Source organism: Anser brachyrhynchus, assembly GCF_964034855.1.
Source record: "Anser brachyrhynchus genome assembly, chromosome: Z".
NCBI classification, from domain to species: domain Eukaryota; kingdom Metazoa; phylum Chordata; class Aves; order Anseriformes; family Anatidae; genus Anser; species Anser brachyrhynchus.
In genome coordinates this window covers 20149347-20177112 of record NC_137697.1, presented here as the reverse complement: position 1 = coordinate 20177112, position 27766 = coordinate 20149347, and the positions used below count along the sequence as shown (strand labels likewise).

The window sequence follows — 27766 nt, the reverse complement described above, 5'->3', positions numbered from 1 at the left end:
TAAGGCCGCAATAAGAGTCTCCAGAGCAGTGGTAATCTCCACGCTCTTCTTGAGAGCCAAGAACTCTCTGGCCAGGAAAGCTGTGACATCCTGAACCACCTCGCAGTGAGAAACACATCTAGTTTTCACTTCATGGCCAAGCACCCTAACAACTTGGCTGTCACACAGGGAGCAGGACAGCATCTTACTACTCCAATAATTTTGTATTTGCTTTTGTTTTGGTTTGAGTTTTTTTGGGGGGAGGTGGGGAAGAGAGTGCTGTCATTTATCTTCAGGAAAAGACTCCAGCATGGACATCCCTCCTGAGCTGAGAAGTGTGAAACATTCACCAGGGACAGGTTTCTTCCTGAACACCATCCTTGCCATTTATAGTTTACTTCTCAGGAATGTGATGCTGCTGAAACACACCCACACCACACAGCTTCATCCAGCATTTCTACATCTTCACTCTCTGAAGCTTTTTAATGCCTCAAATGTACATTTTTAAGGCTGAATTTAAAAATAATTTAAATGTGTTCTAGTTTCACACCAATACTGAAGCCCATAAGGGCCCATAAAGGCAGCTTCCTGCCTCAGTTTCCCACCCCACCCCCGTACTTCAAAATGCCTGGGGACCTGATCAGAAATCTCTACATGACCAAGATTTCCAGCTCACCCCTCAGTGCCTTCTTTTCAGAAGCTTTCTGTTCACCCTGCCACCAGCCTCCTCCAGCCACTTTCAGCTACAGCATCACCACTGCTCCCTTCAGCAGTTTGTTGCTTCATTGTTTTCTCCCCACACTGGTATATCTTCCTCCACGACCCATTCCACCCCTGTTTTCAAAGGGCTGTGACAAGGTCTCTTATCTTGGTTCCTTTTCCTGTGGAAATTAAAATTTCTTGAAACTTTACCCCTCCACACAGTAGCTGAGGAAAACTGGTTTTTATCTAGCGTGTAGTTCTTCCTCAGCTCTGCTTACTGGAAGCCACAGGATTCGGCAGCTCATCTATTGAGACAGACGAGCTGGATCATCCACCCCAGGCCCCTCACTGAATCCACACACAGGAAAGGAGCGTAGAAAGAGTTACAAGGATACAGAGAGCTTACAAACAGCATGAGTTTTCTTAGAGAATCTGTAAATTGCACAAAGATAAATTCCCCACATCATTCCAACCATATTGTATATATAAGCATTACTGACCGATTTTAAATCTTTTCCAAAATATATCTAACAGCTTAATGGTCTCAAGATTACACTGAGATGAGAGAAGGTACTCCTGGCTCTTCTTATTTTCACAGTGAGGTTTTAACCCCTGTGCAAATGGATGTTCAGAAAACAAAGGGTCTGGCTAAAGCCCACATTTTCTAGAGTATTATTTTTAGCTTTCTTAACGCTGAAGGAATTCACTACAGGCTCTCCACGGCATGGAACAACGTTCCCACCAGTCTCTCTGTTACAAATTAATGAAAAGCTGACTACTCATTCTCTGCCTAAAGGCATCTACCATGCATCATAAACTTCAGTCATGGGCACTGAGTAACAGATCAGTGTACAGCCTCACCCTAATAATCCAGCTGAAGCTCTCTGCTTAACATTCCTTGCAGCAATATGACCTCCTGAGCCTTCTAATACAACTAATTCTCCTGTCCTCTCCTCTCCCCCTGCTGCCAGACTTCTCCAAAGTGTCATGCGTGCAGAAAAAAATTGAGAAGTTCCTTGTTCCTCTTTAAAGCACAGGACAGTCACGTTTTTGACTGCCACACTCCGCTAAAACGTAATGTTGAGTTTGAAATAAAGATCAAGAACTAAGTATTTGCAAAATTGTATCAAAAGGACTCAGTGGTGATCTCTGCATTAAAAGCCCTGCCCTAAACAAGACCCATAAAGCACTTTAGCTGTGTACTTTGGAACAATGCCTAGAAACAAGGCTACAAAGAACCCCTCCACACCCAAACCAGTGCTCTTCAACTGATATTTTACAGCAAAGCAAATATAAAATTATAATAAAAATCACTTAGCTATGAAAGGAAAAAAAGTAACAAACAACAACAAAAGTGTTGTATATTCAAAGTAAAATTTTTAAAAGTGATAAGCTCTTGCTGAATTCAATTGCTCCTGCTAGTATCAGTGGCATAGCTTTAAACTATTCCTGACTGCTACAGAAAATTCAATTTTGAAGGACTAAAAATGTTTAATTACAGTTTTAATGCTACTCTAAATTTGATCTATTGGGCTTACAAACCTTGCCAGTCAGAATTCTCGGTTTCTAAGTAAAAGGGACATTTAACAATTCAAAGGACAGAGCCAAGGAATTGTAACAACGTAACTTAAACACTGTGTGAGTTACTAGATAATAGCACAAGTGCAATCGCTTGTACTACTTTGAAAACCATGTTTTAAGTCATCATTTATGACCACTCCACTAGAAAGCATTAGCCTGCTTGCCAAAACTTGTGGTTTGCTTTCAACTTCTGTAACTCAAAGCAACACTGAAAAAGATGCAGGGGAAACACCCATAAAATATTTCCCCTTAATTTTAGGCTCAGTTACTCATAGCAGGCCATGTATTGGCCCACCTCCTTTCACTTGCTGACCCGGTCTTTATTCTGCTTTCCAGCAGACTTTCTTGTCCACTTTTTAAATTCTGCATGGCATGCAGCTCCAAATAACATTTAGTAGAGAATGATATGGTCTAGTGCAAACTTCTGTTGTGGAGCTGCAAACTGCACGTGTCTTATTCTCCACACAAGCTAGCAGGCAGTAAGGACAACCACACCATCCAATGGATCCTTTTCACTGCTTATGCTCTCCATACAATGTATGGAAAAAATCAAACAAAAACAAAGAGACATATTTCACCAACTTCTGGAGGAGTGAAGTCTGAATTATTTTAATTAAAATTTACAGTGTGTTTGGCTGCTAATGGATAGCTTGCATCTAAAATAAACCCTTATATGGTAAAGAATTCCTCAGCTTTGGAAAACTAATTAAAGTAGTTCCATAAGCTCTGCTAATAATGAAACTTATTTTTGTCAGATTTGTCCTTTGCAGTTTATCAAGACTTCTGGCAGCATATTTTATAGTCTCTCCTGCATTTGGTCACCTATTTTTGTAAAATACAAAGGTACTCTGCTAGTGTTGACAAGTCTGCCTTTCTGTCAATGGCTGTAATCAACCATATGAATGAAAAATTAGAGAAAGAAGCACTTAGAGACCCCAGTCCAGAAAACTAACAGCTCATGGAGGGAAGTGTCTTATAATGAGGCTGTACAAAAGATACTTATTGGCAGGAAGAGCTATGTGCCAAACACACTTGTTATTCCTTAATATCACAGAGTACAGTTTCCTCCTAACACAGGAATGAACAACTGAACAGGACTGGGACATTTTCATTTGGGCCATGTCCCACCAGCCTCACTGCTGACTTCCTACCACCACCTCACATTCAACACTTTCATGTTTAGCAGAGCTCTACTCACTTTTCACTAATCCTCCACACTACATAGCACTACTATACATTGTAAACCCACAAAGCTATACACACACTGTCCTTTCCGCTACTGTATGGTCCATATAACCTCACTCCTCTGTGAAAGGCCAAAAGGGTACAGCATAGCCAAAACGGGAGTAACACCATGTTTGATAAATTGCAGACAGGCACATATTGCTGGCTGACTGGCAAGAAAAAAGTAAAATTGGACTGCCAGGGTTTGGGGAACGATTCTGCTTACAGGCTCAACAAATTTGGGTCATGATTCAGATCCAATTCATGACCAGGTATAGATGGATGATTTACTTTGGAAACAAAAACAAGTGTTTGTTCTTTTACATTCTGAAATAATTTTGTTCCCATTTAACTGAAATTTTACTTAACATCTTGTTTCTCAGACACATGAGCTGTTTATCAACGTATTTATTAAAGTAAGATGCTATAATAAGATTGCCTTCAGTGTTCTCAAATCTTTGTATAAAATAAAAGGAGAAACCATACAAATATAGCTATTACAAGTGTATCGCAATGACTGTGTACAGCATACAAAGAGAGGAACTTAAATAATATTCTACTCATGGAAGTTATCATTTTCAGAATTACACTGGTTCCTTCTTAATTTATAGGTGTAATCTGTAATTCATAATAATTGCACATAGGCATTAATAGGACTTCACAGAACCTTGGTTAATTGAAGAAATCTTAGCCCAGTTTCACTGGTAGAAAAGTAAAAAAAATACAGTGCCTTGGCCACCAGCAGTGCTTTCACAGTGTTGTGAGACTAACTGGAGCCCTGTCAAACTTTTCAGTGCCAGACAGACTTGAAGTCTTCAGCAAAGAAGAAAAATCACCAAGAATAAGAGCACAGAGGCTGGCAGAATGACTGATGTATGGAGAAGTCAAAAAGCAACCATTTCTCACTAAAAGACAAAAACAAAAAAACAATCTACACAGTAGAGGGCAGCCAATGAAGTGGTAAATCTGAAACAAGGAAAAGTTTTTTCTTCACAACCCATAATACTTAAGTTAGCGAATCATTGCACCAAGACCCTGGACAGACACAAAGCATAAATGGGCTCAAAAAAGAACTAAGTTCTCAAATGACAGACCCTCTACTGCTTATTTAAACCAAACATGCTTGTGTGCAGCTTTCAGCTAAGGCAGTCCCTAAAACACTAATTAAGGGACCCAACCATGGGAAAGAACTACTATACGTACACTTAATGCACTTACATTTTTCTCCTGAAGTACCTTTATTGGCTGCCTTACATGAGAACATTGAGCTAAATGGACAGTTGGTCAGACCAGAATATGGCTTTTCTTCTGTTCTCATGAAATACTAGAAAAAATGCCAAATGAAGGCATAATGCATAAAATGTACAGAGACATTAGAGTGTTATTCCCCTCCCATTCAATCCTCTTCCCCTCCACAAGAAGTATTAATTACCATTTCTGCAAACAGCCTGATATAATGTAAGACAACAGATTTGGACAGTTATGTGTAAGTATTGTGAGAAACAAAAATTACAAATGAGAAAAATGATTTTACCTCTTTCATATCTGTGATTTTATTCACTGCTGGGAAACAAGCCATGATCCACAGCCAGCTCTCAAACAGGAAAACAAATTAGGTACAACCAGATTTAAAGGCTGAGGTTGCTTTCTGCAAAGAGGTTAAATACCAGTGCACTTTCAGAATGCTTTTCCAGAAATCAAGATTGGACAGGTGGATCTCATCTCTGGAGTGTTCCAGTGCAGTACGCTGATCTTACCCAGTTTAGGGTAGAAATCATTTAGACCAAAATTTCTGCTCCCTTCTTGTCTTAAATGTTAATTGTCTTTCAGTTAACCATTACATTTCTGTCAAAATCTACATCACTTCAGTTTCATCTAGAATTCTGGTCAAAAGCAAGTCCACTGAATAGAGCACCTCACTGCTCTCTGACTTCGTATTTCCCAAATGAACACTCATTCCTCTGGGGCTAGATCTTGTTTCAGAAGCCAGTTTGTTTGTTTGTTTTTTCCTTTAATCAAATTGCACCTATACTAGTAGAAACAAATGGAACTAGAAAAGGCTTCAAAAGATCATCTTATCTAATACTTACTGTGAGATACAAGCAAATATGGATAGTTCCTCCACAAAAATATTTAGTGTCTCACCTGTTTCTGGATATCTCTCATTTCAAAGGCTATTTCACAATATCTTTAAGTCATCTATTCAACAAATAACTTACACACAGAAGTTACTGAGAATATGTACAGCTAAACCACATCATAACTGCGGGGTATCAATCAGCTGCCACAGAAATTTGTATACCTTAGACAGTTCTAATCTTTCTATTACCCATCCCAAGTCATACTATCTCCCACTAGAGAAAGCAGAAAAAAATAGTAGTATCTGATAGAATAGAATAGAATCATAGAATATCCCAAGTTGGAAGGGACCCATAAGGATCATCAAGTCCAACTCCTGGCACCGCACAGGTCTGCCCAAAAGTTTAGACCATGTGACTGAGTGCACAGTCCAAACACTTCTTAAATTCAGACAGGCTTGGTGCAGTGACTGCTTCCCTGGGGAGCCTGTTCCAGTGTGCAACCACCCTCTCGGTGAAGAACCTCTTTCTGATGTCTAGCCTAAACTTTCCCTGCCTCAGCTTGACACCATTCCTGCAGGTCCTATCACTGGTGATTACGGAGAATAGGTTGGCACCTGCCCCTTCACTCCCCCTCACGAGGAAGCTGTAGGCCGCGATGAGGTTTCTCCTCAGCCTCCTCTTCTCCAGGCTGAACAGGCCAAGTGACCTCAGCCATTCCTCATATGTCTTCCCCTCTGGGCCCTTCACCATCTTTGAAGCCCTCCTCTGGACACTCTCCAACAGTTTCATGTCCTTTTTGTACTGTGGTGCCCAGAACTGCACACCGTACTCGAGGTGAGGCCGCACCAGCGCAGAGTAGAGCGGGACAATCTCTTCACTCGACCGACTAGCAGTGCCGTGCTTGATGCACCCCAGGGTAAGGTTGGCTCTCCTGGCTGCCAGGGCACACTGCTGGCTCATACTCAACTTGCTGTCAACCACAACCCCCAGATCCCTCTCTGTGGGGCTGCTCTCCAGCGTCTCGTTGCCCAGTCTGTACGTATAGCCAGGGTTGCCCCGTCCCAGGTGCAGGACCCGGCACTTGCTTTTGTTAAACTTCATGCGGTTGGTGATCGCCCAGCTCTCCAATCTGTCCAGATCTCTCTGCAAGGCCTTTCCACCCTCATCTGAGTCCACAACTCCTCCAAGTTTGGTGTTGTCAGCAAATTTGCTCAAAACACCTTCTAGTCCTACATCCAAATCATTTATAAAAGCACTGAAGTGGACTGGCCCTAAAATGGACCCTTGGAGGACCCCACTAGTGATCATCTCCTACAAAGCCTTTCACTTCCCATGAGATGTGTCTCCCACAACCTGCACCCCACCTTTTTTTTTTTTCAGTAAGATGAAAAAAAGTCACTTCCTTCAAATTTTTCTTGTAGGTCATATTTTCAAAGCACTTTATTACAGCTGCTTTCTTAAAACACTCTCAAGATGTTTGTGTCCTTTAAAAAGAAAAAAGGAAAAGAAGAAAGCTAGTAGTCCTAAACTGTATACAATACTGTGTATGAGATCTCATCAGTGCTGAGAAAAACAGCTACTGCCCTTCTTGCATGTGACACTCCCTGTTCAAACATCCTGGGTGCTATTTGTCATTCAATCATAAACCCCAGGTTTTCTTTGGCTGCACTATTTTAGGTTTCAACTATTCTTTCAAAACTTCTGCAAACCATACCAACTTGTGCTTACCTTTTGGAATGGCAGTTGGATTTTGGAATGCATTTGGATAGCCTTTAGACTCTCTCTCCAAATTATCAAGACAACAAGTGTTTCAAACAACACTTTTCCACGTAAGAACACCATTAAATATTCCAGTGGAGGCATAGTACCACGTGTGAATTTTGGATTAGTGAAAATAAGATTATTTTGTGAGTTGCCCTTCACTACACCTTATAAGCAATCATTGGATTCACTTCATTTGGAGATCACAGCTTGCAAATTATTTTTTATCATCATTCTGAATTTATCTTAATTTTCACCATGCTAATGCAATATCCTAGCTTGCTGTTATCAACAAATACATTCTGTGTATTCTACTAGTCAAGTGCCTAAATAAAATACAGACCACCAAACAGAAAACACACTGACCTATCTGAAATGCCCTCTTAGCTGTCAGTAATCCATCAATACTATACTTGGAGACCTTTTCTCAACCATCAGAGTGACTTCATGTGGAGTTCCCTAGCCATTTTCTGGGGATTAGGTATGAGATAGCACAAAGAATATCACATGCAGTCACTGCACGAAAAAAATAACAAAGTCAAGATATCTCATCCATCTACTGAACTTTTAATCTACAAAGCCAGCTACACTGCCAAGGAAGGAAATTAAAATTGTCTGACACCGTTTGTTTTTGATAAATCTATGCTGGCTACTTATAAATTTTAGTCTCCCAGAGGTGCTTATAAAGCAACTGTTTAATAACTTGTTAAAAAATGTGCAGGGATTAAGGTTTCGCTCACTGGCTTATAATTTCCCCTCCTCTAAAGATTTTACTGACTGGCTTACAATTCCCTTCTTTTTGCCAATCACATTAAAAAAAAAAAAAAAGAAAGAAAAGAGGTATGGAGTCTAGTTCTACATTTGCTCTTCTCCAGTCCTCTAGAGAGTCTCCTCCTTACATCCCAAAGACTCTCTGAAGATTCAGACAAAAGAAGGATAATACTGACTTTGGCTTAGCAACCTCCTAGGTCTTACATGAGTACGGTAAGCTATTAAAATCAGTGAAAAAGCAAGATAAACTAATCAGAGGCTTAAACAGTATGCTGAGGTCCCTGGAGAGAACGAGGAAGGAAAATGATGGGAAACTGGACTTTAGTAAGGGTTACTCCTGGCCATCTAGACAGAATGAAATCAGTAATTTGTTGCTTAAGGGGAATCAGTGGGTCAAACATCTTCCAAAAATAAAACAAAATAACGTTAGTAGAGCAAAAAAATAACCTACGCCAGTAGCCTTATTGCTTACCTTGAGAAGCATTTTAAGGGGTAATAAAACAGACTGTTTAAACAGATGTTTAACAATGCACTTCTGGATAACTCAGTAAACCCCTTTGGCCAGATTCGGGAAATGGGGGCCTGCTCGGGTATCGCCTTCGGCCACTCTGCTGGGAAAGCGCAGGAAGCTGGTGTCTCCATTGTTCCGGTCTGAGGCAGTTTCTGCTATAATGAGAGGCTATTGTACTAATGGAAATCCCCTGTTAGCTCTCAATTTCAGTCAGAACTGTCTCTTTCCTGCCAAGTTCTCCCCTAACGTGTCTCAAAAGGCCCGTAGTTAGGAAATTCTCCAAGAGACTGCGAGGTAGCTCACCCTGTCAGGGACAGGAGACAAAAAATGTTCTGACAGCTTGCCAGGAAACAGAAAGCACAGGAATAGCAAAAGGGCTTTTTTTTTTTTTTTTTTTTTTTTTTTTTTAATTCTCTGTACCTGCCTTGAAGTAAATGGAAATGTCAGGTTACCTAGAAAGTAAGATGAACGCTGGCTCCGGCACATGAAAAAGACATTACACCTCTAATATGCATTATGCACTAATCAGCTAAAGCAGCCTGTCAGTACTGCCAGTGACAATACTATCATAAATGCACTGATTTAAATATTTGTCACACTAACTTATTTAGCCTTCAAGGCACATAAGGAAAGCATCAAAAGATGCTTCTCTTTCTCTCCTTTTATTTTTTTTCTCTTGAAAGAAAAAAATAAAGACAAAGAAGTTTTTAAAGAAAATAAAAAGCTAAGAACAAGTGAGTGAAAGAGTCAAATATTATTTTCCCTGTTTATACAACACACACAATTTCTGGCAATTATGCATTCTGTTTAAATTCTCCATCAATGCTACCTGTCTTTGCAGATGTTGAGTTAGGTTAACACATGCATTGGAGTTTCAAATCTTCCTGTAGCTCAGAAAGTACAATAGCAGAGCCATTCCCTTCACCAGTACTCACTCATCAGTAAAATATCCATACTTAAAAGTTTGATCAGCTTGCGACCTGTAATTTTACTTGTGCACGGGTACTGCACAATTCCAGCTTGTCATGTTCAACGCATCGAAGGGACTTAAGCAGTACAAAACCCCACATCACCTGTTTGCTGTCAATATAGTAATATATCTTTATCAGACATCAGAGTGCTGGAGCGTTTAAGAGACTTACCCAAAACCCATAGTTACAGCAGTAACTATACCTTATCATTCAAGAAAGACGTGGCTGAAATCAATCATACCCTTACCATAACATTTTAGAATCATCCAGAAATACAGCTGTCAAGGACTGTGGATCCACGCTGGCAAAGATCATTCAGGTAAGCAGGAACTCAGATAATGCTGAAGAGGATCAAGTAATCAAGGAAACAAGAGGATTAAGGTAAATACCCGTATTAGCACCCAAACACACTGCTTTGAATTGCACAAATTATTTTTGACCTATGAAGTTGTATATTAGCAGAAAGAAATGATTTTCCACAGAACACAGCAGACGAAGGAATTGGATTTGACAACCTCTTACTAGTTTAAAGAGCAAGAGAGCATCGCCAACTTGCTGCCTCAGACTAATGCTCTGGAAGCAATATGCTTCCACCAATGCTTTGCCACATGTCCAGGTATACAACACGCTGCCTCATTCAGTTCCCTCAGCTGTTCTGTATAGTACTAACAGTAACACAGAGACATGCTGTAACACACCTGTCTAAAGCATACCATGAGAAAAGACAAGTCAAATATTTAACTAAATAGCTGGCTTTCCAATCAATTAATAATATATATCTACTATTAATGTGACAACAAAACATCCTGGAAAAGAAAGATGGTGCCTTGACCCACAGCCCACTACATGTTTTCCTCTTTTACAATATATAGCTCTTCATTAGGTATTTGTTTGTACAAAGCTTAAATAAACACTTCGTTTAAACAGACCCTTCACTCCAGAAGGATGGTTTATAGCTCTCAGTTTAAACAATTACAGTAGTGCATACTTGACCAATGGATTGCCTTAGCGATTCACAAACTTGCAGAGGAAACGTTATAGAAGCAAAAATTCCAGTGTTTAAACTAAACAACTGCAAACTGAGCAGTACGCATCAGCATCCAGTTTTGCTTTGTAACAATTATCCCAATTAATCTGGTAGTACGTTTCCTTTAGAAGTTCCAAGAGCAGTGCTCATTCCATCTCCTTTTTTAATGCTAGGATCATTTAGTTCAAGACAGAAACACATTTATCTGTGCTGAATATAGATGAATGTATTAATAAGACTCAGCCACAAAAGCCCTGTTTTCATATACATACAATATATTCATTAACCCAATTATCATACATATACATGCTACATATGAAGTAAAGCCAACTCACTTAATTAGAAAACTAATCAATAAAAACACAACATGTATTTCTGAATTATATACTTTCCCTTCTCAAACTGTTAATAAATTCTGTCTTCGTCATCATTATTTTTATTGAGGATCCAGATTTTCAGCATTGATTGGTTATGTAAATACTTTAGAATAGCACAATATTTTTTTATGTTTTTATCTCAGTCAAAGGAGACCATATACATGTGCTGGATATGCTACATCCTCCCAGAAATAAACCAAAAGCCAATAGCTCCCCGTCAGAAAAATAACCGGTCTTCAAAAAGAAGATAGAAATATACTTTTGATGATTTCACAATACAGACTGGCACCATATGTTTCATTTGTTGCTTTTTTTTTCCCCATTTTTGTTTTTCTTCCCTCTTGAAGGACTAGAGCAAGCTCTATTATGCATGAATTCTGAAAGCACGAGTCAGCCAAAAGTCACAAATCTCTCAGAATAGACACATCCATCTGTCATTTCACAGCAGGAGAACAATAGCAGCTTCAATATAGACACAACAGCTCACACAGTCCTCACACAGCCAGACAGAAAATCTGCCTTAGCTGATTGCTAGCTGCCTTTGAAACTCCAGACAGATGTTCCTGTGTAACACCAGGATCAATTTCTCCTTTCTTGTTTCTGTGTTTTCAAATTCCTCATTTGTTCATAGCAACCAAAACATAGTCAGTTTACTGCATGTAATCTTTACAGAGCATTGGGAAAACCAGATTTCAGAAGCAAAAGAACTCAAAGCACAAAAGCAGAGTACACTGTTCTTTAATCTCAATATTTTCTACTGTTGGGGCTATTTAAAAGTAGACAATCTACAAAAGCTGGACAGAGACGTCTGTATTCTTACAAAAATTTTCTAGGTAGGTCTATGCTTGGCAGCCTCCTGTTATCTTCTCCTTTTTTTTTTTTTTTTAAGAGATGACATACCACATTGCTTTTCCACTGCCCAAAATTCAACTTTTTTTTTTTAATTATTTAATACATATGCAAAACAAAAGCTCTAGATAGAAAATGTATTATCTGTAAATACCCCAATTATTCTTTAAATGATTAAGCAGGATAATTGGTAAAGCATCAGTTGTAATTCATTTGGAAAAAGTACCAATTTACACATCTAGAAATAATCTCACCAGGCCCATCTGCAGAATCTTCATTTCAGTAGTATATGTGGATGTTGTTTTTTCCCTGACAGCCTCATTGAGTTTTGTTTACGCAAATTTGCGAAGTCGGCTCCTTCACAGTTCCCACACTTTTCAAAAGTAAACAGATGGCTGCCTTTAAACAACAGGATAGTGACCATGTCATGTGCCCTGCTGTAAAGTTTTCCTCACTGAGAATAAGCCTCTAAAACAAGTCTGTCTGTCGGCAGTTGAGGAGATGCTGTGAAAACGTATGCCTTGGAGTGACTTCAGAAGTCAATGGTTGGATTTAAAACTAAGCAAACCCAAAACTAAGCAAAAAACCCTCAAACCTACAAGATGGAGGTCACCATTTAGCAGGTAAAAACCTTACCTGCTTTTGTTCAAAACTGATACCATCTGCATTTCCTCTTTTCAAGGGCCACAAGGACTGAAAATGGTGATGGTCCAGGAAAATAGAAAAAATAAGGAAGCTTTGGAAGCAGGAATAAAATGTTCTAAAGACAAAGACAGAAAATAATTATATGTAAATTACTGATAAAAACCATACTTTGCATAAGCATTGAATTCCAAGGTTTCATTTCAGCAAGGTCCCCTGGGAAACTGCTTTTGAAGGCATTGGCATCCATCAGTGCTGGTCAATCTTTAAGCACAGCCTCCTAAAAGCACAAGATCAGGCGATTCCAAAATATCGGAAGGCAGGCAGGCGGGGCAGAAGGCCAGCCTGGCTGACCAGGGATCTTCTACTGGAGCTTAGGCGAAAAAAGAAAGTGTATGGCTGCTGGAAGGAGGGTCAGGCAATGAGGAAGGAGTACAGGGATGCTGTTCGTGTTTGTAGGGAGAAAATTTGTGTGGCCAAAGCCCAACTAGAGTTGAAGCTGGCCATGTCTGTGGAAGACAATAAAAAAGGGTTTTTTAGATATGTGAACAGAAAAAGGAGAACCAAAGAAAACACAGGTCCGCTACTAGATGGGGAAGGTCTCCTCACGGACAATGACATAGGTAAAGCAGAGACGTTTAATGCCTTCTTCACCTCTGTCTTCAACACTGATGATGCGCTTCGGGACCCAGGGTGCCCTGAGCTGAGGGACCATGATGATGGGAATGACAAACTCCCAACCAACCCTGAATGTGTGCGGGATTTGCTGCTCCACCTGGGTCCACACAAGTCCATGGGTCTGGATGGGATTCATCCCAGGGTGCTTAAAGAGCTGGCTGATGTCATCGCAGGACCTCTCTCAATTATTTTTCGGCGATCTTGGGAATCTGGAGAGGTCCCAGTAGACTGGAAGCTGGCAAATGTTGTGCCAATTTTCAAGAAGGGTAAGAAAGAAAACCCTACCAATTACAGGCCTGTCAGTCTCAAGTCAGCGCCTGGTAAAATTACGGAGAGGATGATCCTTGAAGTTACTGAAGCGCACGCTGGGGACAATGCAGTCATTGGTCCCAGCCAGCATGGGTTCATGAGGGGTGGGTCCTGCCTAACAACTTTGATTTCCTTGTATGATAAGATCACCCATCTAGTCGATCAAGGGAGACCAGCTGATGGGGTCTTTTTGGACTTCAGCAAAGCTTTTGACATGGTTTCCCATAGGATCCTACTGGACAAAATGTCCAGCATACAGCTAAACAAAAGCATCATACGATGGGTGAGCAATTGGCTGACAGGCAGGGCTCAAACGGTTGTGGTAAATGGGGCCACATCTGGCTGGCAGATGGTCACTAGTGGGGTCCTCCAAGGCTCCACTTTAGGGCCAGTCCTCTTCAACGTTTTTATAAATGATTTGGATGTAGGACTAGAAGGTGTTTTGAGCAAATTTGCTGACAACACCAAACTTGGAGGAGTTGTGGACTCGGATGAGGGTGGAAAGGCCTTGCAGAGAGATCCGCACAGATTGGAGAGCTGGCCGATCACCAACCACGTTAAGTTTAACAAAAGCAAGTGCCGGGTCCTGCACCTGGGACAGGGCAACCCCGGCTATACGTACAGACTGGGCAATGAGACGCTGGAGAGCAGCCCCGCAGAGAGGGATCTGGGGGTTGTGGTTGACAGCAAGTTGAATATGAGCCAGCAGTGTGCCCTGGCAGCCAGGAGGGCCAACCATATCCTGGGGTGCATCAAGCACGGCATTGCTAGTCGGTCGAGGGAAGAGATTGTCCCGCTCTACTCTGTGCTGGTGCGGCCTCACCTCGAGTACTGTGTGCAGTGCTGGGCACCACAGTACAAAAAGGACATGAAACTGTTGGAGAGTGTCCAGAGGAGGGCGACGAAGATGGTGAAGGGCCTAGAGGGGAAGACGTATGAGGAGCGGCTGAGGGCACTGGACCTGTTCAGCCTGGAGAAGAGGAGGCTGAGGGGAAACCTCATTGTGGCCTACAGCTTCCTTGTGAGGGGGAGTGAAGGGGCAGGTGCCAACCTATTCTCCGTAATCACCAGTGATAGGACCTGCAGGAATGGTGTCAAGCTGAGGCAGGGGAAGTTTAGGCTGGACATCAGGAAGAGGTTCTTCACCGAGAGGGTGGTCGCACACTGGAGGAGGCTCCCCAGTGAAGCAGTCATGCACCAAGCCTGTCTGAATTTAAGAAGCAATTGGACTGTGCACTTAGTCACATGGTCTAAACTTTTGGGTAGGCCTGTGCGGTGCCAGGAGTTGGACTTGATGATCCTTATGGGTCCCTTTCAACTCAGGATATTCTGATTCTAAGATTTAAAAAAATTTATTCATCCCTCTCAAATATCTCTGAAAACTTTCCAGGCACAGGATGTAAAGTTCTTACTGAAACCATCCCACTTTTTGAAATTATAAAGGAAACTTACTTTCTTTTGACATCCCACAAAGATGTCAAGTCCCACTTAACTAGCAAAGACAATTAATCATGCATTAACTCCTTTAAAGTTTGCTGGATGCGGACAGTATATAGAACTTCAGTAAGGATTATCTCAAATCCCAAAACAGAGTATGGCAGAGCAGAGGTAAAAAAGGCACAGAAAACTTTTTTACAGGGGGGTTTGTTTTAGTTTGGTTTTGGATGTCAGGAGTTGTTTGCTTTCTCATCTGTGTAGAAGCCTAGAATAGCCTGAAGCCACGGATAGCACAGACTGAACAGAAGTAAGAGTGCAGCTGGAAAAGTCAAAAGGTAACAGCAAATCCAGTTCCTCACTGATAAGCCACCAAAAGTTAAGCCTGCCACAAAGGAAAATAAAACAGAAAAGCCTGCTTGTCACTTGTCTCTGAATCTGTTGATGCAGTTGGTTACCTTTGTTGTGCTTCACGCCATTCTGGAAAGCTGTATCATACTATAACGTACCCTACATCATCCAGTAAAAGGTGATTTCCTAAGTTGCAGATTATTTTTAGCAAACTTCTAATTCATTCATCTTTCTGCAACGCAAGCTATGCTCTACCTAGAAACAAATTCAAACTCCAAGAGGTCCATTTCACTGTTTAGATAGGTAACTAACCAGAGTCTATGCAAACCTATCCTATAAAGAAAACAAAGTTAGGGGTAAACATTACAGTTCTTCTTTTTTCCTTACATAAACATCTACAGATCCATTTGAATGGGACTCATGCCTCCAGGAAGCAGAGAACAGAATTAGTCTTCAGGTGCAGACATACAGCACGTGGCAAACCAACATCGTCCTCCTTTGTCTGCTCTTTTCTTCTCCGGTTTTCTGCCTCTCCTGTGCTTCTACAGAAATTAGATATAATATCTGCAAGGGGATCGAGACTGAAAAAGGAATGTACACAATACTGAACTAGTGCTTGAATAAGGATCTAGTTGTCTGTCAAGTGGTACAACTGTTCTGGGCAGAAAGCTCGTAAGGACAATATTGATATTAAAATGAAGGCAGAAGAGTTTTTGAGTTAATATAATAGACTGAGTGGGCATGACAGTTACAAGAAATGGTTTTACGATTAAGAAACATTTATTTTTTCCTACAAAAGTGCTCAAATTCAAATAAAATCTCCCAGTGGAGATGTACTAGATCTCTACATACAGCAAGATATTTTAATATAGTGTTGGGAGAAATCAAGTCACAATCTATAAACAGCAGGGTTGGAATAAAATTTGTGCCTTAAGGAAACATTTAATGTTAGGATCCTTGCAAAGAATACTTTTCTTGAATGTGCTAATATCATCTGCATTTCATCATACTTTTACCCAAAAGTCTCATAAAAAGTCATTACGTTTCACGTGTTTAGCATGGTATTTAACTGATGGACTTTACATAAACCAGTACACCCATTTGCTCACTTCTTTCTGGAGCCTAGTCCAGCAATGTACCACATCATCCAAACACTCATTTTAAATTCACATGAACTCAAATAGAAGATTTCTATTCACCAGTAAACTCCATCTGCCAAGGTGCATTTGTAAGGCTTTAGTGTTTCCTTTAAAAAAAAAAAGGGGAGAGAGGGAGAGAGGGAGAGAGGGAGAGAGGGAGAGAGGGAGAGAGGGAGAGAGGGAGAGAGGGAGAGAGGGAGAGAGGGAGAGAGGGAGAGAGGGAGAGAGGGAGAGAGGGAGAGAGGGAGAGAGGGAGAGAGGGAGAGAGGGAGAGAGGGAGAGAGGGAGAGAGGGAGAGAGGGAGAGAGGGAGAGAGGGAGAGAGGGAGAGAGGGAGAGAGGGAGAGAGGGAGAGAGGGAGAGAGGGAGAGAGGGAGAGAGGGAGAGAGGGAGAGAGGGAGAGAGGGAGAGAGGGAGAGAGGGAGAGAGGGAGAGAGGGAGAGAGGGAGAGAGGGAGAGAGGGAGAGAGGGAGAGAGGGAGAGAGGGAGAGAGGGAGAGAGGGAGAGAGGGAGAGAGGGAGAGAGGGAGAGAGGGAGAGAGGGAGAGAGGGAGAGAGGGAGAGAGGGAGAGAGGGAGAGAGGGAGAGAGGGAGAGAGGGAGAGAGGGAGAGAGGGAGAGAGGGAGAGAGGGAGAGAGGGAGAGAGGGAGAGAGGGAGAGAGGGAGAGAGGGAGAGAGGGAGAGAGGGAGAGAGGGAGAGAGGGAGAGAGGGAGAGAGGGAGAGAGGGAGAGAGGGAGAGAGGGAGAGAGGGAGAGAGGGAGAGAGGGAGAGAGGGAGAGAGGGAGAGAGGGAGAGAGGGAGAGAGGGAGAGAGGGAGAGAGGGAGAGAGGGAGAGAGGGAGAGAGGGAGAGAGGGAGAGAGGGAGAGAGGGAGAGAGGGAGAGAGGGAGAGAGGGAGAGAGGGAGAGAGGGAGAGAGGGAGAGAGGGAGAGAGGGAGAGAGGGAGAGAGGGAGAGAGGGAGAGAGGGAGAGAGGGAGAGAGGGAGAGAGGGAGAGAGGGAGAGAGGGAGAGAGGGAGAGAGGGAGAGAGGGAGAGAGGGAGAGAGGGAGAGAGGGAGAGAGGGAGAGAGGGAGAGAGGGAGAGAGGGAGAGAGGGAGAGAGGGAGAGAGGGAGAGAGGGAGAGAGGGAGAGAGGGAGAGAGGGAGAGAGGGAGAGAGGGAGAGAGGGAGAGAGGGAGAGAGGGAGAGAGGGAGAGAGGGAGAGAGGGAGAGAGGGAGAGAGGGAGAGAGAAAAGAGTTCTCCAGACAGAAAGGTATAGACAGTATTAGGGCTAGCCTGTAGTCCTGTCTTTTATTCCATTACAGGAGACCAATGAAAAGATGACTTAAGTATATACATTACATGTTAAAAAAAAAAATGAACAAAAAAAACTTATCCAAGTACAGCCTTATCCAAGTACAAAGAAAAACAAGACAGAAAAAGAAAAAAAACAACCAGCAAATAACACTTCCCACTGTAACCGATTGCACACAACATTTATAGTTTCCAGATGCATAGAGATCAATCGCAAACCTACCAGCAGGGCTTACAGTGCACTACGTACCCTGCCACTGTCACACAGGAGCTGATCTGTCGTCCTCTGCAGGGAGTGTGGCCAGCTGGCAAAGAGACTGGAAGCTCTGGTTCACCTTGTATAGGGGAATCGCTCTGCAGTTTTCATTGCAAGTACCAACATACTCACCAGTGCACATCTGCAGCACATGAACCACTCTCTTCCAGAGTGTAAATGCAGGGGACCCTCAAATGCCTATACCCTGAAATGAATCAGGAAGACCCCTCCCAACATATGTTCTGCTCTGCCACCAATAGATGCAGACGTGTACAATCCCTGCAGCAGATGAGGATGTGGAAGAGAGACATCCGTAATCACTGGATCAGTAACTCAGTCACCGAGTATGCCTCTGCGAGACACCAAATATTTTGGTAGGTCTCAGGAGGAGCTTTGTTTCTGTGGTATCACTTACTCCTTGCTGCAGACAGCAGTGTCTTCTGTCAATGTTTTTCTAAGGCATAGCCTTGTACCTGGAAAGACTCATCTCCACACAGCCAGTGCTATGTCTCCAAGTCACTCCTCAATCCAGAGTACTATAAACAGCAGCCACAGCACCACAGCTCTCCTTTTTGCACAACGGACTACTTAAGATTTCCAAAAAAACAGAACTGAGTATTTTTCTCTTTCCAAAACTAACATTATTGCTACTGTAATTCTGGAAAAAGAGATACCCGGGGGAGAATCAAATGGTAACAGCAGAAATTGTGAAAACAAAATGGCTTCCTTCCATCTGCGAAGAATAACCACTGGGGACGGTGAAGGGGGAATGCTTTGAAGAGGAATCTCCACATTAAGAATTTATTTGGAAGTGTCAGACAGACAGCGTCCTGCTGTGCTTGTCCCCAATTATCTGGAAGTAGAAGTAAGATGGGGAGCAGATTGCAAAGCTTTGATCTGAAGCGGAACAAGGATGGTTTCATGACTTCAGACATGTCGTGGCTGTTAGAGGCAGCCAAGACTGAGATCTGTTCCTAAAGCCTCTCATACATCTTACAGTCTTCTCTGTCCACTGACCTCCTTTGATCAAAATGATGAGTAGCCCCTTCTGCACCCAAAAGGAAAAGCATCTGGTAGAAGAAAGAGGGCTGGTTTGAAGGCTTGCAAATAACCCCAAGATTGCAGCTTCAGGAGCAGTTGAGCCAGTTTGGAGGCTTCTTGCCATCCAAAAGGAAACAAGATGCCTTCCTCCCCTCTGTCGCTCCTTACCCTCGTTTCTCCTCTTCCCTTGCACCTGGCTGCTTAGTTCAACCTCTTCCCCTCCCTTACACCAGCACTTGATAGACCCTCTTAGTAGGACACTACACTTAAAAGCTTGGATAGCTTTCTTCCAAGTCAGGGAGAAGGGAAGAGAAGCACTGGTCAGCAGCAGAGGCAGGAACTTCACCCTGTGAACAGTCATTAGCCCTCACTCAGGTTTCAGGGATGAAGACACTGGGCAGCTCACAAGAATGCTCAGTTTAAGTACCATCTGAAAAGGCTGCTTCACCCACAGGATTTTAAAACACCTCTAATTTGTCTCCCCTGCAGTTTTTCTTCTTGTATCTTTTGACAGAAGTCACGCCCATGCATTCATTTCTGCTGATGACTCCAGACATCTCTGCTTTCTATTAAAACTGCAGTAGTGAAAAAATACATGGTCTCGGTAATTGTTCATGCCAAGGCTTTCTTCAGTTACAGCAGAACATAAACAGAAACTCCTTCAGATTTAGGAGACCTACCTAAAAATGTTATGTGCTTGCTTGTTTGTTTTAACTGACTGAAGAGCACAACAGCTTAACATAAATAAAACCATGCACTCCTTCTTACTGAGTAACACAAGAACAGTTAAGTTCATAGCACAGCATTTAATTTAAAAAAAAAAAAAACATCTTCAAACTAAAGTGTTAAAGTACTAAAGTTTTCCATAAGGACACTATGTGTCCTAAATACTTTGCCATAGATGTGTTCACAGTATATTGTGTAGTAACCAGCAAATAGATATATTACAAATATGTGCATAAAATTATCCCATTTCGGGGACAAATGAATGTTTCACAGTTTTATTGGAAAACATGATGCTTCCACAGAATATTGTACTTATAGGCTACTGCTTTTCTCAAATGACAAAACATAGATAACTTTAAAGAGTATGATAATAACAGCTAATGATTTACTGCCTTTTTTTTTTTTTTTTTAGAATTCTTAACATTACAAAAACAAAACAAACCAAAAAAATAATAATAAACCTACAACTTTCATTTCCACTATGCAAGCACACAGGATCTCCTAAAATACCACATGTATTCTAAATTGTAGTTCAGAAAAAGCTTAATTAAAGAACAGGAGTTTCATTAGCCTAAACTTATCTACCAGGTAACTAACTAATTTCCCTGATTATATCTGAACCCATATCTGATCACTTGAAATATGCCCCAAGTGATAAAGCACTTCTGTTATGTAATTTTTAATTCAGAAAGGAAAACAGTTATAAAATCTTTCCATTTACCACTGTTCTGAACATCACCAGATGCTTTTCAGTGGTCAAATGACCCCCAAAAATTATTTGCCCCATACCACCTGAATAAACCTACTTAAAAGAGAGTGCCAAAACAGTGTTATGGGTAAATGTGATGCCCAAGCTTCAGAACTGCAAGGGTGGATACCCTCTGAAACTAAATTAACTCCTGATAAGAAACATCAACAGCTGGCCATTATGGAAAACAGACCTTTATCCTTCTAGAGTGATAACAAAGTAAATGGTGACATTGGAAGAACCTCCTGTCCCAATCGAGATAAAGAAATCTGTCTTCAGATAAGACTTCATTTGCATCCTTCTTCAAAAGAAAGAGAATTGGCAAGCTCTTCTCTTAAGAGGGTGGAGATTTTACCAACAATGACCAAAAAAAGAAAACCAACCACCCTTTTATAAAGGATTTCCAAGCTTTCAAGCAAAGCACCTAGTTACCAAAAATTTACCACAAGTAGTTAATACAAATACAGTAGTTCTTGTTGCAGATGAGATAATGACACAAAGATTCCAGTAATTCTGGGAGCAACAGAAATGCATGAAGTCATACTGCACAGAAAAACAGGCATATAACAAAAAAAGCAAAAGTAGGCTAACAGCATTCAGTCTAACAACAAGAGTCACGCCACAAGAGAACCACTGGCCACAACACATCAAGAAGCAACCCAGAGGCACTTTTTATTGATCATTTCAAAAGCATGCTTCCCAAAACATGCCTGCATTGAATACCATTGGAAATAGAAGGATGTTTTAGTTCCCAGGGTCAGAAGACATTCTTCATTTATGTTCCTTTGAGATGATCAGCAACCCAAATAAAAGGAAAAAAAAAAATCAGGAAAAGGCCATCCTGTGTGCCTTTAGCAGTCCCGCTTTGTTTCTACCCAACCACAGCAAGACTTACCTTCCTAGAAAAATGTGTTTTGTTTCTGTTCTTTTGTTTTAAATAGATACAACCTGCTCTCTTCTTACAGAAGAAAAACCTGTTCCTTTTCCTGATTGGATACCACACAAAACTAGTCCTTTTCTTTCTAGCTCTCTTCTGCGTGTCAATCTCATACTGCAGGTGTTGCAGAGCAAATTTGTCAGGTTTCATGGTTTTAGTTAAGCCTCATTTGGCTACTATGCTACTTACACACTAAGTACAGTGAAGGTCAGTTCTCAGTTTATGCAGGATAAATTCAAACAGCTTCAAAGACAGTCCAGATTTTAAATCCATCTGCAATATATATGTATTTCTGTGTCAGTGCATCTGTCATCTGCGTCTCTAACAAGCAAAACTCAATAATCCTTTCTCTGGCAACAATGTGAAATAAAATTAGATTCCACTATATTTCAGAAAATGTTCTCTTCAGACCAAGAATTCAGTCAATAAGTATAAGCCGCTTAAAGCGAGTGTAACTGCTAAAATGATCAAGTTCTGACAACCCCCAAACACACACACACACACTCTAGAGGGAAAGATAAAATCTATTGCTTCTTAATTGGCAAAATATTTAACCAGTCTGAACAATCACTTGAAGAGATGTTAACCCCTTGGTTCAATGTGTTTAAACATTAACTCTTTCAGTCTGCAGAAAGAATAAGTCAGTTAGTCTTAAAAAACTATTTGCAGCCTATTTCCTTTGATGTGGAAATATATAGGATAGCCACTAGCAAATGGAAACATTTACATATGAATTAACTTTCTTAAGGCTCACTTTAATTATCAACTAGGAACCAGGTGGTCTGAACACTATTTTTCATTCTTTATCATCCAAGAAACTAATTTTCACAATTAAAGGCTTTACAATCCTACCGAACAACATCAAAAAATCCCTGAAAAGTTTACCTGGTGAAATATTTTAACTCAGTTGCTGGATAAATCTCCATTTCTTGAATCACAGAGATTACTCTTTTGGATTTTTTCAGAAGAGAATAGCCAATTTTAGAGAACAAAACCAACTTTTAAAAATGAATTTTTTACTATCTCTTTGGAAAAAAATAACCAACATATATTAGCACAGCTCCAAGTAAACAGTCTTAAGTGAGTACCAAAGCAGAAGACATGTTACAGAAGAGACAAACTTCACCTCTAATCCTAGCATGTTTAAGAAAAACAAGACCAGTTCCCTTTTATCTATGATAAAAACCAGCCAGGGATAGCAAGCAGTACATCTTCCACTGAACTGCTCATTGTACACTCCTTTTACTGGAGCCAATGGTTTTCAGCTCCTTGAAAATAATCAGGCCTTGAATACTCAGGAATGTATCACAGCGATAAACAAAGGATACATCACATACTTCCAAAACATATTAGCAAATACAGCATAATTCAATTTTTTCTGGTGATATTTTAAGTGAACTTACCAGCCACAGCTGGTAATTAGGTATGTCAAATTAACACCATGTTGCTTACGCTGGCACTTAAAATTAGAATTCAGAGGGAGTGCGCTGCTGAAATACAAGTCAAACAAGACAACACTGCAGCAGCCTACCTGCCTGCCCCACAGGCACCAACAGCTGAGCAGTCAGCTCTTTGCTGGGCTTCAGAGTTTCTTTCAGCAGCTCCTGGCATGTGCAGAACGGCACCAGAAGCCCAACACCCAGCTTCATCAACACTAGTAGATAAATCCATAACTGTGCTTAAATCATGGGATGGACATGGTACTTCACACTTCCTAGGCTCTTTGAGCATCTTATATATATTAATATAAATTAAAAACATATTTAATACATTAAGAAAATGTATATATACACTCACACACACCTATATCAAATATGCCTAAATACAGTCATGATCTTAAGCATACGGACCAGAAACCATAACTCCCCACTCCCAACTGCAGACACAGACTAAAAAAATGCACAGTATCAGACTCCTTCAACCATTTTCTCCCCTCCTTGTCTTCCTGACTCTGTTACTCTTAGAATGAGTGGTTTATCTTCAATACGAGGGGCAGAACCTCCGCATCTTCTCCCTTAGCAAGCTAGCAGTGGTGACTGGACATGGGCTCCCCAGCCCACAGCAGGACATCAATACAGGTTGCCCATTTTCCATGCAAGCTCCCCATCTACCAGCCAAAGGTAGGTGGAGGTGGCACCTCTTCAACTGGATATGCTGTGGGACTGCAGGGCAGAGCACACCTGTGTGTCCTCAAGAGAGGATCCAACCTTGGTAGAGATGACCACCACCCTTCAGCCAGGTGTTTCTGCTCCAGCAGGAGGCAGTACATGAGCAACACCTTCCATGGGCTAACTCTGCCAGCCCCACCATTCCCTCTGACACCTCCAGTTCTCTCACACTAACTACAAACGTTGCAGGCACTAAGCTCAGGTGACATGAATCCAGTGCCTAATTTTTCACCTATACATGGCATTTGTACACGGAATTGCTTTGAAATTGCACCCAGCAGTTTAATGTCTAACTATGATGTTATATCAATTTCTGGCAGAATTCTAAAGCAAGCCATTCTGAAAAGAAATTTATGGAAGAAAAATGAGTCAAGTGAGAGAAAGACTCAATTTCCTTTTACATATGACTCATTTTAATTATCATCCTGCAGGCAGATCGGTTAATTGCAGGAAACAACTGATTATTCCCTCCTTTTCTTATTAGGTAAAAGTCTTTACATACTCAGACTGAAAATCTTAGCATGAACCAGGCCTTATCTGACATTTCTAGCATTTTGACTTCATTTTGCACTTTGACTCTGTTTTTAATCTATTGTTTTTTTTGCAAAATAATGGTAAGTCTACATTGCTCAGACATCTTTCATTTGCTTTTTTAACATCTGAAATCAGTTACATCAGCTAATAAAGCATTGTACTATTTTTCTTAAGCTAAGAATCCAGATGTGTCTCTAGATTTAAATCAATATATTATAAAGGCCTGTTTCACAGCATAATTCAGGATTTTCTTCAAGGCACTACATCTGATCAAGGTTTGTTTTTATTTTTCTGTACCATAGGGGATCTCAAGTAAAGCTAATTTGTCAGGGAAGCACAAAAAAGAATTTTAATTGCTTTTTTTTTTCCCCCGCCTCTTTTTGGTTAAAAAGCAAATGTTATGCTGAAAAGAAAAGACTTAAATATCAAACAGAGCACTCTGCAAATGAAAGTATGCCAAAACCAGTGCCTGAAATGGACGTACAATTAAATGACAACGACAACAGATCCAGCAAGATATCTTGCCTTCTGGCCTTAAGAATTCATGTATTGCAGCTGGGAAGGGCACTTTGATTTTTACTTTTTTATTATTTTTGAAGAAATCAAATACATGTGTTGGTGTCTGAAACTGGAAATAAGACATGGCAGGTATAAATAAAGCAGTCCCTGGCTGCCACAGTATATTATCAAAGAGTACTATAACTAGAGAAATTATTTGGATTTACAGATGTTCTCCATTATATTGAGGTCTTCAAGACCTCAATTATTTCATACAAGAGAAATCTCCAAAAAAAATGTTCAGGCTTGTGAGGGGAACAAATTCTAGACCACAGATTGACTCCGAGGTGAGCACTAGTGGTCCACTAGGCTGGTTAAACATGGTGATACTGCAGCTGTGTGTAGGTGACCATGCTGCAGGAGGGGCTACCCGAAAACAAGCTCACCAGTACAGAAAGCACACTCAGACAGGGACTGGTTATCCTGAGTTACGTGAAAGCAGCCCTGCAGCTCAGCCAATTTCAATCATCACTATTTTATTATTGTTGTTTTTGTTAGGACTTCTTCTGTAGTTCTCAAAGTGCAACATCCTGAGATACATCAATGTCCACCAGGACTGTATGTTGCACAGATTAGCCCAGAATCTGCCATATGAAAGCCAAGATTTTGCCACATGGCCCCTGTGGAAATACACACACCTTCAGATATAGCTAATGTGATCTTCTAACCAGCAAGTGAAACAGATGCCTACCCTATGGAGCTAGATAAGCCTCTTATGTACTTGTACTGAGTCTGGCTGGGATGTTAACTTTCCCTGCAGCAGCCCATCAAAAATGGCTCTACTCCTTGGAGCCGACCTCTGGATACATCGTCAGAACTACACCTTCCCGTCACTTCTTTTGCAATCAGCATTTTATACCAATTTGAGGACTGAGAACGGGATGTGACTGGGTTTTCTGCACACTTCAAACACCTGGGTTGCCTCTTACAAACACTGTCCATTAAACCTGCACTGCAGTCCTTCTGGGCTTCAGAGAGAGGGGCAGAGGAAGCCAATAGATTGGTCAGGAAGATATTTATTGTGCTCAAATTAGCAAGGAATTCGGGCGCGTCATTGGGGTTTGCTGTCTTCGAGGGCTTGCTTCCTGTTGGTGGAAGGTTCTTCTTGGCACGTCCAGAACCATCTAACAAGTGGATTGCTTTTTGTCAGACAGAAGAGAAGGGCTTTGTTGCCCAAGGTAATATCTGAACTCCACTTCTCTGAATTTGCTTCAGGACCTTGCTGCCTTTATCTATGGGGCAAATCCTGAGGTCGCTGGAAATCCTCTCAGTAGAATAACTCTCATTTAGAGTACTTGCCAGTCTAGTTCAGTGAGCTTAGCGTTGTTTTATCAGCAAAAAAACTACAGTAGACCTGCGTTTACATACCTGGTCCTTTCCTGGCACCAATAAGAAAGCGTAACAGTGCTGTGCTCTCTCTCAGGACCCACCAGGAAGCCACAAGGCAAAAAATCAGACTGGGAGAGCTGATGTTTGACAAGTTTAGTCCAGGAGCCAACCTGACAAGCACGGCACCTGCAAAGCTCAGACAGGAAATCCTGAAACTGTGCCTCGGCGGCTGCAAAGCCTATTGTAACTCTGTCCTCCAGAAATAGGCAGCCTGCTTCTTCTCAGCTTCTGGCAGAGCAGACACTCCTCTTGTTAATAAAGGAAAGCATCTCCAAGGAATTCTCAACCGCTGGAGAGAAGGTGGAGGTAAAGCAGTCACTTCATTTGCACAGCTCTATTAAAGGCATTTGGCTTTGGAATACAACATGCCCCTCTTCCGTGAGGCATTCCCTAACAAAACTAAATGCTTAACCATGACCGAGGGGCTGAAAAACCTCCTTGGTTACCACGACCATGGAGCCAAGGCTGTGCATAAGTGAGCTCCCCACCTGCAGCAGCTTGCCCAGACCCTAAGGTCGGTGCCTGCTTCCCCTGCCCCTTCTGCAGGCTGTGCGGGCACTGTGGGCAGTCCCCCTTGCAGGGTCAGTGCCCAGGGAAGTTCCTCAAGTCTTGCCAGGGGATTCCGGGTTTCCAGAACTCCTGACCTTACTACAATTCACCTTCAGGTAGGCTCTGCCAATAGGAGGGGGAAACATCTTCTTGGTGTTGGGTCCTCAGGGCTTCAGCAGCTCTTCACTCGGACACTTTAAGTTATCTTTTGCCCAGACAGGCTGTGGCGTCTCCTTCTCTGGAGGTAGCCAAACCCACCTGGATGCCACCCTGTGCAGCATGCTCCAGGTGATCCTGCTGGGCAGGGGCTGGGACCGGATGATCTTCAGAGCTCCCTGCCAACCTCAGCTGTTCTGGGATTCTGTGATCTTTCCATACTTAATTCCACAAGAAAATTACTATACACTTGGGAAAGTGCTGGTTGTTTTACACCGGGATAAATGCTTATCCTTCACTCCCAGGCATGCCTGCCAGCCAGCAGAGCCTCTGACGTGCTGCTTCTCTGCCAAGGGGTGCCTGCAGCAGGATGCAGCAGCACTGGGCAGAGGCACTGGGGGGGGAAGTCAAGTGCAAGCAGCAGCACAGCCTCCAGATCCTGCTCCCCCACTTCATCATTCAAGGAGGTTCCAGCAGTCACTGGAAAAAAAACTTTTTGCCACATTTCTGCTGTCCACCAACTGCTCCGGGCCCATCCTCGCTGCTGCCCAAAAAGACTCCTGCAATAGAAGCCAAGAAGAGACAGAGCTTTTTGGCTGGGTCACAGCCTGACTGTGGCACTGACCCTGCTCAGACACGTCCCAGCTCCCACTGAAGTTCAGCCCCCTACTTAGAGGATTACAGAATCACAAAATCATCTAGGTTGGAAGAGACCTCCAAGATCACCGAGTCCAACCTCTGACCTAACACTAACAAGTCCTCCACTAAACCATATCACTAAGCTCAACATCTAAACGTCTTTTAAAGACCTCCAGGGATGGTGACTCAACCACTTCCCTGGGCAGCCCATTCCAATCCCGAACAACCCTTTCGGTAAAGAAGTTCTTCCTAATATCCAACCTAAACCTCCCCTGGCGCCCATTCCCCCTCGTCCTGTCAACAGGCACGTGGCAGAACAGACCAACCCCCACCTCGCTACAGCCTCCTTTAAGGTACCTGTAGAGAGCGATGAGGTCTCCCCTGAG

The 27766-nt window shown here is 42.0% G+C and overlaps 1 protein-coding gene across 9 annotated transcripts in view; it reads right to left on the bottom strand.

Moving 5' to 3' along the window:
- LHFPL2 (LHFPL tetraspan subfamily member 2) overlaps positions 1–27766 on the bottom strand; it is a 140385-nt gene that overhangs the window by 79360 nt on the left and 33259 nt on the right. For 3 of the 9 annotated variants that reach the window (XR_013943349.1, XR_013943350.1, XR_013943351.1), the window contains exon 1: positions 1543–9822. The exons of 3 other annotated variants lie outside the window; for them this stretch is intronic. Coding sequence is in view for 1 of the 6 variants with exons in the window: in XM_080573451.1 (XP_080429577.1) it covers positions 8572–8741 (170 nt within the window). In the remaining 5 variants the exon portion in view is untranslated. Of the gene's footprint in view, positions 1–1542; positions 9823–22918; positions 23139–27766 lie in introns of those variants that run through there. 3 more of the 9 variants (XM_080573452.1, XM_080573451.1, XM_080573453.1) reach the window with 3 other exon arrangements.